This window comes from Anolis sagrei, chromosome Y (genome assembly GCF_037176765.1).
Source record: "Anolis sagrei isolate rAnoSag1 chromosome Y, rAnoSag1.mat, whole genome shotgun sequence".
Lineage (NCBI taxonomy): Eukaryota > Metazoa > Chordata > Lepidosauria > Squamata > Dactyloidae > Anolis > Anolis sagrei.
The window spans coordinates 37,995,459-38,008,744 of record NC_090035.1 but is presented as its reverse complement, the minus strand read 5'-3'; the positions used below and the strand labels follow the sequence as shown (position 1 = coordinate 38,008,744).

Sequence of the window (13,286 nt, the reverse complement as noted above, 5' to 3'; positions counted from 1 at the left end):
GTTCTATTGATTGTTGGTTATTGATATACTGATTACTCTGCTTGTCATTTTACCTGTATTGCTAAACTTCTTGGGCAATTTGCTGTCATGGCTTACACCTCAAGTTCCCCAAAATCTGAGAGCAAAACCTATGACCTAAGATCCCAGAAAGACTTAGATACACTTCTGAAGGAAGAATCTAGGCTAACAGATAAGGTGGAAAGCGTATGGCTTTCTATTGTCGACCTTGATAGCCAGTTACAGCATTTGGGGGATTTAGAGAAATCTCAGGACCTCAAGGCAGATCTTAAGGTTTTGATTAATAAGTGGAGAGGCTTAGTTGACGACATTGCCCAGTTGCTTAGTAAAATAAACAGCCAGGATGCAGATTTTAGGGCAATTCAGTTTTTGAACAGTGTTAAGATTAGGGAATCTAGCTATGCTCATTTGTTTCATGCAACTGACTTTGGTCCCTCCCCCGCTGGTAGTATGATCCCTGAGCTTCTTAAGCATTCCCCAAAGGCTTCAAGCACAAAGAACAGTCTGCCCATAGCAAACACAGCCACGCCAGCAGGAAGCATAGCAGCAGACGTGACTCAGCGACTGGATCGTCCGTCTCTAGAAGCAGCTCCTCATCAATGATTGCCTTATACGCCAAGGAAGCAAGACATCATACTTGAGGCTGAAGCTGAGGCAGCAGCTGCAGATGTAGGCCTGGACTTCGAGTGGGCTCAAATAGAATTAGAGACAAAGCAGAAGTTGCAAGCAGAGTTAGAGGCAAAGTTGAAGTTGTCACGCATCCAGTAGGAGGCAGCGCAGAAAAGGGTCCGCGCCAGCATTGGTTTCCAAGACAGCAAGCTGGTCATGTGGACAGCGACATCATGCCACGCAGGCAGGTTGAGCAATTCAAGGCTAGGAGCCCACAGCCACCAACTCAGGCACCAAAGCCCAGCCCGGAAATCAGGGTTTTGCCCATTCCTAAGGCCACAGGTGTCCCCTGGAATGGACCTTCTAGATTTCAGAAGAACTTCACCTTTACCCATGACCAAATACTAGGGCTGGGAGGTTTCGTTTCGTTAATTCGTAATTCGTTAAAAATTCGTTATTTTTTTATAACGAAGCGATAACGAACCATTCTGGAGCAACTTAAAAACGAAATGAATTTTTAAATTCATTTCGTAAATGCTTCGGATTCGTTATGTATTCGTTTCGTTATCGGTTTGAGGTCGTTTCATTATTATTTCCGCATGTCTGGGGCAAGTTTTATAGTTGTTTTTTGTTTAATTAGTGAAAAAAATTATAATATCACACCAACAGTCAACAACAGAGGAAGAGGGAAGCTTCAGAAGTTCCCCCTGTCCCATTTGGAGGTTTTTTAGCGTATTGCGCGTTCGCGTTCGCCATTAACGAATCGATTCGTTATTGTTTCGTATTTGTTTCGTTAATGTTTTGTAATTTTTTTTACGTTTACGAAATTTCGTAAATATCGAACTTTTTAAAAGAAAAATTTCGGAATTCTTTTAAATATCAAAACGCAAAAACCCCAAAAAAACGAATCCATTTTAGAAACAAATTTTTCCGTTGTTACCCAGGCCTACCAAATACCCCTTCCTCAGTCGCAGCTTGAGTCTTTGTTTGGGAACCCAAAGAAGGATTTGAGGGATAAAGATGTGGAAAAATTCCCTGACCGGCCAGAAGATTTTCTACTTTGGAAAAAGACTTTTCAATGTGGCATACAGAGTATAAGGCTCACTTCTGAGGAACAACTGACTCTTATGATCGCCTGGCTTGGTCCAGTATCAGCTCAGCAGGTGAGAAGGATTTTCTCAGCTCTCATCGATCAACCAGATAGAGCATTGGACACTGCATGGACAAGGCTTGATCAGCGCTACGGGTCCAGCACCCAGATTGAAACCTCGCTGATGGATAGACTTCATAAGTTCCCGATGCTTAAACCAAAGAACTTTAAACGGCTTTGGGACCTGTCAGACTTATTGATTGAGCTCCAGTCAGCGAAGGGAAACCCACAGCTTCCAGGGTTTGCCTGCCTGGACCAACACTTGTCCCAAACTGCCATCACTCAGAAACTGCCATACTCCTTGCAAGAAGAGTGGGGCAAAGAAGTCTTCAGATTCAAGCAGGCCAATCATCAGGTCTACTCACCGTTCACCCATCTTGTGGATTTTGTTACAAATGCCGCCATGCAACTCAACGACGCACAGACGGGATTTCCAACTCTTTATGGGACTCCAAGGACGGACAGGCCCATCAAGGACCCTATGAAACCTGCAAAGGACAATGGCACTAAGAGAAACATCGCTGTCAAGTCCACGGGGACCAACTCATCTCCAGCTGACGCCAAGAAGACGCCTAAGGATGTTTTGTGTGCACTACATGCAAAACCCCACAGTTTGGCCGACTGCAGGGAGTTCACCAAGAAGCCTCATGCAGACAAGGTAGAGATCCTCAAGAAGTCCAGGATCTGCTTCAGGTGCTGCGGTGCAACTCCCCACCAGTCAAAGTCATGCAAAGAAAAGATAAAGTGTGAGGTGTGCCAATCCGAGAAGCATTGCTCAGCTATGCACGACAAGGATTTCGTGCCCTCCAAGGTTAAGAGCGGAGCCACCAGTCAACGCTCCCCAGAAGTGTATCCAAGGGATTCAGCTGGACCTTCATCGAGCACTGAGGCACCCTCTGTGGCCTGTACACAGCTGTGCGGCAGCCCAAAGAAGACCAGGATTTGCCACCCCATTTGTTTGGCAGAGGTCTTTCCTGCCAGCAAGCCTTGGATGAAGAAGAAAATATATGTGGCCCTCGACAACCAAAGTGATGGTTCCCTGGCCACCCCCAACTTCTTCAGAATCTTTAAGGGGCAGGCAAAGACTATGGACTATTGTATTTCTACTTTTACGGGCAAACAAAGGAGACAGGGCCGCGTTGCATCTGGATTTATCATCATCATCATCACTTTATTTCTTAATTAGTCGCTCTCCACCAAGGTGCTCCGAGCGACTTACAATTTAAAACAGTTTATACACAATATAAAACATTCAATATAAAAACATTCAATATAAAAACATTCAACATAAAAACATTCAACATAAAACATTCAACATAAAAACATTCAGCAGTGACTATGGCAAAATTTGATCTGGTTACTTAAATGCACAGCCAAACAGTCAAGTCTTGAGCGCCTTTGCAAAAGGTCGCAACTCTGACATTGCTCTAATATATGGAGGCAATGAGTTCCACAGAATCGGAGCATGGATCGAAAAAGCTCTATGCCTTGTAGCTTCCAAATGTGCCTCCCTAGGACCCGGTATGTATAGGAGATTTTCCTGTGTGGATCGAGGTGACCACTGATGGAGAAAAGGAATGAGGCGGTCCCTAAGATATAAAGGTCCTTGGCCGTTTTGAGCTATAAATGTCAGGATCAGTATCTTGTAAGAGATCCGATGTTGTATTGGTAGCCAATGCAGTTGTTGCAGAATCGGTGTAATATGGGATCTTATAGATGATCCCGCTAGCAGCCTGGCTGCCGCATTTTGGACCATTTGAATCTTCTGGGTCGTTGACTTCGGAAGGCCAGCATATAAGCCATTGCAATACTCCAACCTCGTGGTGACAGTTGTGTGGATTACTGTTGCCAATGCTTCTACTGAAAGGTAGGATGCCAATTTCCTTGCCTGGCAAAGATGAAAAAAGGCCTGCTTACTTATGGCAGTGATCTGGGCCTCCATTGTCACCGATGAGTCCAACACAACCCCAAGGCTTTTAACAGTGGCAGACGGAACCAGAGCTTCCCCATCAAAATCAGGCAGAGACTGGGTTAATTCTGGCGGCTGGCCGGGCCAGAGTATCTCAGTTTTTGCAGGATTGACTTTTAGTCTGCTTGCTCGTAGGCAACTCATCACTGCTTCCAAACACAGCTTTAAGTTCTCAGGAATCGCAGTTGTTCCAGGTTAGAGACACAAGAGTAGCTGGGTATCATTTGCATACTGGTAACACTCTATGCCAAAGCTCCGCACCAGTCCAGCAAGTGGTCGGACGTAGATGTTAAATAAATTTGCCACATGGTGAATTTATCATTTCGCCATGTGGCAAATACATTCATTTTGAGTTAACTGACCTTATTGAGTGTGCATCCATCCCAATAAGGACCAGATTGCTACCAGAGAGATGATGCAAGTGCATCCTCACCTGAAAGGACTACAAGACCTCATTCCACCCATTGAGCTGGGCATTGACATAGTCCTGCTCATTGGATTCAACTGCCCCAGCTTGATGAGCATCCGAGCTGAGAAAAGAGGTCCTCCTGGTGCACCTTTGGCACAGAAGACTCCTTTAGGAGGGACCATACAGGGACCTGTATGTGTTGACAGAATGCATCCTCCGTCTTCTCTGTGTCCAGATCAGCCAAACACCCTCAGCTGTGGCAGAGTCACCCTCATCAAGAGTTGCCTCAGCCATATTTCTGTTTGCTGCCAAGGAGTTTCATCTGAGTTCTCATCCATCTTCAACGTGTCCCGGGACGATGAAAACACAGCGCTCTCCTGAGATGAGCAAGCATTCCTGAACATCATGAACTCCGAGGTCACTCTCAGCGAGGAAGGGAATTGCCCCTTTGCCCTTCAAACCAGACCGGCATACTCTGCCTCCCAACAGGCAGGTAGCAGAGAAGAGACTGCAGTCTTTGAGACACAAGATGCAGCGTTATCCCAAGACTAAGCAGCAAATTGTTCAGTTTATGGACAACATGTTTACAGCAAGGTACGCTGAGCCATCCAGCCCTGGCTCAGACAAAGAAGAGTCTTGGTTTCTTCCCTTCCATAAGGTCACTCACCCACAGAAGCCGGAAAAGGTGCGCATTGTGTTTGATGCCAGCACCAAATGCAAGGACATCTCATTGAATGACGTGCTCCTGAAGGGACCAGACCTTCTGAACAGCATCATCAGCTTAGGTTCAGGGAATCCAAGTATGCTGTCATCACTGACACCTTCAAAATGTTTTATGTGTTCCTGGTCACACCGGAACATAGAAGGTTTGTAAAGTTTTTGTGGTTTGAAGACACCCAGGGTCTGGTGGACGTGAAAGCCTTTTAGATGCGAGTCCATGTGTTTGGAACCAAGAGTTCTTGTAGAAAGCTTTGTCTTCTACAGCTTGGCCGGGGATATACAGCCCCATAGCTTGGCCAGAGAGATGCAGTCTCAGCACAGCTCTTTTGCTGACGATTTTACAGCCTTTCAGCTCCTTTGCTGAGGGAATCCGGTCCCACAGCACTTCAGCCAGCCATCACTGAAACCTGAACACCTTCCTTTCTCCTGGAAGTCTACAAAGTTCTGCTTGGTAAGGGTCACTCGCGGCAGCCAGAAGCCGTTGGTACCGGATGTAGGGGCTCCACGCTAACAGAGGCAAAGACAGACTGCCCAGATAAGAGGTTAAGGATTTCCCCATTAGTTAAAATACAGTTATGAAGATAGTACCTGTCCCCTGTGGACAAGATAGATAGAGCCAATAGACTATTAAGAAAGACTATTGAAGTACCTGTTTGATTTCAATAAAGAACTTTGTTGAACCTTTAAGCAATCTAAAGACTCTGTTTAAGGAAATCCAAAGGCCTTTAATCTGAGGCAGCCCCAGCGTCCCATTGGGCACACAGAATTTATGTCCTGTCTACAGTCTTATGTACAGGCCAAGCGTGCGACAGCACAAGACCAATAAAAATAAATCTTAGTGTGTGAGAAAAACTGCTTTGTGAATGCATTATGCCATTTTAGTTAAGTGGCAACAAAAATTGATTTTATTTTAATATTTACTTGTATTTAAAATATTATTTCTTTGAATTTTTTTTGTAAGTTGCCTGAGACTTCAGAGTAACTGAGAGTCTGCAATATCTTGGAAATATCTTGGAAATTCTAATGCAGAATTCATGGTCATAGGAAACCCTTTGGCAGAGAAGATCTCTCCACCTGTCCTTCTATTCCTTTTTGGAAAAAGATGGTGAATCATCCCACCAAAAGCCCTCCTCCGCTGTGATTGGCCAGCCTCTCAGCAAAGGGGAGGTTTGTTTCTGAGACTAAATAGGGGAGGGGAGAGCAGGTGTGTTTGATGCATGGCAGGATGGTGAGCATGTGCGGGTGAGGGAGAGCATGTGAGGCTGGAGGAAGGCTTGAGTCCCTTCAAGGCATGGGGATTCTGTGTGGGAAGTTTGGCCCAATTCTATCCCTGATGGAGTTCAGAGTGCTCTTTGATGGTAGGTTAACTATATATCCTAGTAACTGCTACTCCCAAATGACAAAATCAATCCCCCCCCCCAACCCCAATTTGGGCCTATCAGGTATTTGTGCCAAATTTGGTCCAGTTAATGAAAATACATCCTACATATCAGATATTTACATTACGATTCATAACAGTAGTAAAATTACAGTTGGCTGATCTGGCCGGCTAGGCGGGTGTCCCCTTACTCCTCATCTTTCCATGTGCATCCCTCCTGAAGCTGTGCGCTCGGTGAAAAAGGACGTCCCAGGTATAGAAGGAGTGTACTGAGATCTCCAGTCTTCGGATCTGGGTATACGATAGCTGTGCTACCTTAGTAGAACCTCCAAGCAAGCTCAAAATTTGTTATGAAGTAGGAACGAAAATAATGTTATGGTTGCGGGGCACCAAGACATGAGGAACTTTATTAAGGGGTTGCGGCATTAGAAAGGTTGAGAAGCACTGCTCTATATAGACTTCTGACACACAAAGGAAACTTTAAATGCAATATTTTGCCCATGAAACAGAGTTTGTTGCACACTGAATTATTAGAAAGCAATGGTATCACTGGGTGTATTGATACTGTATAACCAATGCTGTTTGATACCATTTTAACTGCAATGGGATCATGGGAGTTGTAGTTTTATACAGTCTTCTCTGCCAAGTAGTTCTGATGGTGAGCTCACCACACTACAAATCCCAGGATTTCAGTTAAAGGGGTGTCAAACTGCATTAATTCTGCAGTGTAGATGTCCAAATGTTGCACGTTTGTGATCATAATTCACAAATTTGCAAGATCATAATTCATAATTTGCAATTTGCAATATTTACTCTTGAATATTCATTGTTGCCTCTCCATCCTAAATGCTAGCGTTAAAGACAAAAGGCATCAAGTTCAGCTGTAACATTAAAAATGCGTGATTGCAAAGAATAGGGGGGAAAGCAGAGGGGGTGAACGGGGACAAAACCCATCCATTAATGTGCGCCGAGGCTATTCCTTGGAAAACATTTCTTCAAACTGGGTGTACATAAAAGCATTTGAAGAGGGTTTGCTATTATCCGTGGTTTTGTTTATCCAAGCATGGCAAAAATGTGTCCTCTCTAAGCATTTGCTAGATCCTCCTTCATGACTCTGTGGTTTTCTTGGGCTGGAAGTGTTTCATTTCAAGAAGAATTTATCCCCCAAACTGGGACTGTGCTCCCTGCAGATACATGGTCCTAGTGCATAGGTGACAGTAGCCACTTGCAAAGGGACCTTGAGGCCATAGAGGTGAATAATGGCTGCCATAGCTTGAGGTTATTTACCCACCAGTCTCTTCCCGGTTTCTCCTTTCTTTCTCTTTGCAGACAGTCCCTCTGCTCCAGTCAATGTCTCTGTCAAGCTCTTGAATGCCAACTCCGCCATCGTGTCCTGGGATGTCCTGGAAGAGGAAGTGGTCATTGGATTCGCCATTTCCCAGCAGGTAAGGCCTCTAGTCCAGGTTTATCTTCTTGCCTCCCTCTTCTTCCTCCTCCTCCATCAGCTGACATTTCCAGGAGGAAATATGTGTAAATTTCAGGGTTGGAGAGCCCCTAAATCCCCCTCTCCAGAAGAGAAAAGGAGACAGGGAATCCATCTACACTTTTGAGTGAATGTAGTTTGACACCACTTTTAACACACATCACTATGCAATCTGGAAATTGTAGTTTGATGAGATATTGGGATGCATCTACACTGCAGAAGTAATTAAGTTTGGCATTACTTGAACTGCCTTAGCCCAGTGCTATGGAATCTTAGAAGCTGTTGTTTGCTGGAGCACTAGCACTTTTGGGCAGAGAAAGACCTTGGCAAACTATAACTCCCAGGATTCCCTGGCATCAAGCCAGGGCAATTAAAGTGGAGTCAAACTACAATGTCTTTGGTGGTGGTGAGGGTGATGATATTTTTTTTAATATTCTGCTTTTTCTCTCTCTTTGATTGAGATGCAAAGTGGCTCACAAGATAACAATATGTAACAAAATTTGAAAAAACTTCTGTTCCTGGTTTGAAAGTGTTATTTTTTATTTCATTATGTAGGCTTTACTTCGAAAGTCATTGTTATACGCCAGAAATTTTGTTTTTGTGGCTGCCATAAACAATGTTGAATTACTGGGTTGTTGTGAGGTTTCCGGGCTGTATGGTCATGTTCCAGAAGCATTCTCTCCTTTCCAATTCCCGTGTGTCTTGGAACAATTTCTCCCTGTAGAGATGTTCAATGTATTGTTGAAGGCTTTCCTGGCCAGAATCACTGGGTAGTTATGAGTTTTCCGGGCTGTGTGGCCATTTTCCAGAAGCATTCTCTCCTTTCTAATTTCTGGGTTTCTGCGAACCTTCATCAATACATTGCATGTCTCTTTGGGGAGAAATTGTTCCAAGATACATGGAAACTGGAAAGGAAAGAATGCTTCTGGAACATGGCCACACTGCCCGGAAAACTCACAACAACCCAGTGATTCTAGCCATGAAAGCCTTCGACAATACTATGTTGAATTAGTTGAGACTCAATGAGATATTCATTGAAACACTATAGCAAAATGTGCTGTTGTAGGATGTCCCACAGAAACAAAGGTTTTGCAGTTTAATAAACCTTTTCCATGTTTTTATAATAGAACCAATTAGGAAATGACATTTATAACCCTGGAACAAAAAAATTGTGATACATGTTGTTGTTGTTATTGTTATTAAAGTATTTGAAAAATAAAAAAAGGAAACTTGGCCGAGAAGGCCCTGTTGCCCTCCTGAGATGTGTCTGGCTCTTCTCTCCTGGCAGAAAAAGGACATGCGGATGCTACGCTTCATCCAGGAGGTGAACACCACCATGCGCTCGTGCTCCCTCTGGGACCTGGAGGAGGACACCGAGTATATCGTCCATGTCCAGTCCATCAGCATCCAGGGCCAGAGCCCAGCAAGCGAGCCCTTCATCTTCAAGACACCCCGCGAAGCTGAGAAGCTGGCCTCCAAAAATAAAGGCAAGCCAAATGGGCAGGCAGACGGTCCTCTTTTCTCTAGTCTTTGGGACAAAGAGGAGGAATCTCAGGGCAAGAGCACCGCCATGCATCTGGTATCTGTATGTTTGTGGAGACTTCTTTGGAAGTGTCATGAATACTTTTTGAATCTTAAAAATGTTTTGTAAACTATTTTCAGTGGTATATTTTCATCAGGCACTTTCCTCCCTTTCTCCTTTCCTCCCTTTTCTCCCTTCATTCTTTCCTTTCTTCTTTCCTTCTTTCCTTCTTTCCTTCTTTCCTTCTTTCCTTCTTTCCTTCCTTCCTTCTTTCCTTCCTTCCTTCCTTCCTTCCTTCCTTCCTTCCTCATTTTCTTCCTTCCTTTTCCTCCCCCCTTTCTTTCCTTCCTTCTTTCCTCTCTTCCTTCCTCTCCCTCCCTCCATTTTCCTCCCTTCCTTTTCCTCCCTCCCTCTCTTCTTTTCTTTCCTTCCTTCCTTCCTCTCACACAAACCCAGCACTGGTTTTATAAATAGCTGTATTGACTACACAAACAAAGGAGTAACATCATGCTTACTCACTCTAGCATTCACTCCCACACATTCATCATTCATACTCATCATCCCTTCTCTGTTCAGGCCTAATGTTGTTGTGAGAAGAGAGGAGGGTGGACAGATGCAGTCCTTGCAGATCTGCCACATAATCTAAAAGGAAAAGGGTCTTTGTAGCGATGTTTGGTTATCCATTACTTGGTTGTTTAGAGAATCTCTGTCATTCAGCTTAGACCTGTTGTAGCCTCATCGATTCTGACCAGATAGGTTGTTTAACTTCCTTAACTTAAAGAGTTATTGCCTTTGAGTATGTAAACATGTTTGGGTTTTTTTGGAACTCCAATGTTTCTCAGTTCAGCACTTTTCTCATTAGCACTTTTCATGCCACAGTTCATTAAATTCTTTGCCTCCTTTGTTCTCCATACTGCAGTTTTCCAGGTTCCATTTTTTAGGATGGTGGTCTTCAATCTTGCCAGACTTTAATAGGCCCCAGCCAGACCACCAACATACAGTCCATTCAATCCATTCATTACAGAGGGTTTTAAACAGAAGCAGGATGACCATTTGTCAGGAGGTGCTTTGATTGTGCTCTTCCTGTCTGGCAAAGGGTTGGACTGGATGACCTTTTGAGGTCTCTTCCAACTCTAAGATTATGTGATTCTATTGGGCGAGTGGGCTTATTAACAAAAGACCCTCCTCATAAATATACAGCAGAGTAACTTATCAGCAGCAGCGTGACCCAGCACCAGTAGCCCAAAGTGATAAAAAGAACAAAAACACACAGACCAATGTTACCTCTTCCATAGGAAGCTTTTATTTATAGTAAAATAATATGGTTGTACTATTTACAAGAACAAAGTTTCCATAATGTGTCCAGAGGAGGGTGACTAAAATGATCAAGGGTCTGGAGAACAAGCCCTATGAAGAGCCTGGCATGTTTAGCCTGAAGAAGAGAAGGCTGAGAGGAGATATGATAGCCATGTATAAATATGTGAGAGGAAGTCACAGGAAGGAGGGAGCAAGCTTGTTTTATGCTTCCCTGGAGACTAGGACACGGAATGATGGCTTCAAACTACAAGAAAGGAGATTCCATCTGAATATGAGGAAGAACTTCCTGACAGTGAGAACCGTTCAGCAGTGAAACTCTCTGCCCTGGAGTGTGGTGGAGGCTCCTTCTTTAGAAGCTTTTAAACAGAGGTTGGATGGCCATCTGTCAGGGATGCTTTGAATGTAATATTCCTGCTTCTTGGCAGGGAGTTGGACTGGATGGCCCATGAGGTCTCTTCCAACTCTAGGGTTCTATGATTCTATGATTATATAACACAAATTAAGTTCTTTACACTTTCTTCTTTGCTTCCACGCTGGGCTTCTTTCTCATGCAGATAAGCAGCTTTGCTCTCACAGAGCCTTTTCTCACACTGAACCTACAAAGGAGATTCACACAGGAGCTTTTTACGCACAACAGCCTTCAACCTGAGGCTTCTCTCATCAAAGCTTCTCACATCAGGTCTATTCACACGGGCCTACTAACACCAAAGGCTCTCTCAGACTGAGGTGAACTAACACTGAGGCCTACTCATACTGGAGCCTACTAACACACTGAAGGCCTTCTCCCACAGAGACCTCTCACAGACTGAGGGCTACTAAGCTACAGGCACACCTACTTATATTTAATTGCAGTTTTTGCTGTCATTGCATTCATTTAACTCTTTCAGTGCTTGATTCACATTTTAGTAATTAAAATAACTAATTAATTTTTAATATTTCTGACAGATTCTATGTCTAAATTAACCCATGCCCCCCCAACCATAAACCAAGCAAGCAGTTTCTGGTTGCTTGAGAGTTACTATTCAAAATAGAACTAACCCTATACCCCATACTATGCCATACTATAAACTCTATATTGATAGCCATTACTAACATAAATAAAGGCAACTTAATATCATATAGTCTGACTGTATTATAAAAACAGCCATGTGAATGCAGCGTGCTGTTTTAGTTAAATGGCAATTTAAAATGATTTTATTTAAATGTTTATTTAAAGTATGGTTCCTTTGATGTCTTTGTCCAGTTGCCCGAGTTCTGGTTAACTAAGAGTCTTCTATATTTGAATATATGTCCATAATCAGAGATCTGGGAGATGGCACCCAGGTTGAAACACAATAATTCATTTATGCTCCTTGCATAACTTATAACCATAACCTGAAGGTAATTCTATGTGGTATATTTAGTAATGTTGAGCATGAAACCAGATATGCATCCATGGAATTGTCAGAAAACAAAGGCTAAGTCACTCAGATTGGGATTTTGGAGTATTTCAGGATTTCAGATAATAGATGCTCAAATGTGTATTAATACAAATATTTTGCTGTTGAATTATATAAGAAGGCAGGATTTGGAAAAGTTGCTTCTTTGGGAAATGGCTCTCAGAGACCCGCAGCCACCCAATAGAGCAGCATTTCTCAACCTGGGGATTGGGACGCCTGGGGAGGTTGCGAGGGGGGACACCAAAGACCATCAGAAAAAACAATATTTTCTATTGGTCATGGAGTTCTGTGTGGGAAATTTGGCCAAATTCTATCATTGGTGGGGTTCTGAATGCTCTTTGATTGTAGGTGAACTATAAATCCCAGCAACTGCAACTCTCAAATGTCAAGGTCTATTTTCTCCAAACCCCACCAGTGTTCACATTTGAGCATTTTGAGTATTTGTGCCAAGTTTGGACCAGATCCACCATTGTTTGAGCCCACAGTGCTTTCTGGATGTAGGTGAACTACAACTCCCAAACTCAAGTTCCATGCCCACCAAAACCTTACATTGAATTAATTTAGTTATTTTCACATTACCATAATCCGTGGATTTTGGTCTCCACAGTTTTAGGGGAACCCATTTTTCTTTTAAGTATGGTTCAATTCAATCACCGGTGAAGTTCCAATGCTCTTTGATTGTCAGAGAATTATAAATTCCAGCAAGAACAACTCTCAAATGACAAATTCAGTCTCCCCAACCAACAAGCATTCAAAATTGAGCATACTGGGTATTTGTGCCAAATTTGGTCCAGTGAATGAAAATACATCCTGCATATCAGATATTATTATTATTATTATTATTATTATTATCTTTATTTGTACCCCGCTAGCATCTCCCGAAGGATTTGATGTGGCTTACAAAGGCCAAGGCCTCAAAAACATAGCATAACAAATACACAACTTAAAGCAAATCAAAACAATTAAAGCAATATCAAAAACAACAAAAACAATAAAACAATACACCAAAACACAATAAAACTGGGGCCGGGCCAAATGTAATGGGTACAGATTAAAAGTACTGATGTGACAGGTGGTATGTCGGATTTTAGGGTAAGTGCAGTGTGCAAGCAATCTTAAAGTCTAATAAAGTGCTTCTGGGACAGGTTGTTGGAATTTTCCTGTTCTGGAAAGGCACATCGGAACAGCCAGGTCTTCAAGTTTTTCCTAAAGACTGCCAATGTAGGGGCCTGTCTAATGTCTTTGGGGAGGGTGTTCCAGAGTCGGGGGGCC

The 13,286-nt window shown here is 43.2% G+C and overlaps 1 protein-coding gene across 2 annotated transcripts in view; it reads left to right on the top strand.

The window, feature by feature from the left end:
- LOC132780408 (fibronectin type III domain-containing protein 5) overlaps positions 1 to 13,286 on the top strand; it is a 103,385-nt gene that overhangs the window by 79,610 nt on the left and 10,489 nt on the right. For both annotated transcript variants that reach the window (XM_060784112.2, XM_067461959.1), the window contains exons 2-3: positions 7,583 to 7,698; positions 9,025 to 9,223. In XM_060784112.2, the coding sequence (XP_060640095.2) occupies positions 7,583 to 7,698; positions 9,025 to 9,223 (315 nt within the window). The remainder of the gene's footprint in view (positions 1 to 7,582; positions 7,699 to 9,024; positions 9,224 to 13,286) is intronic.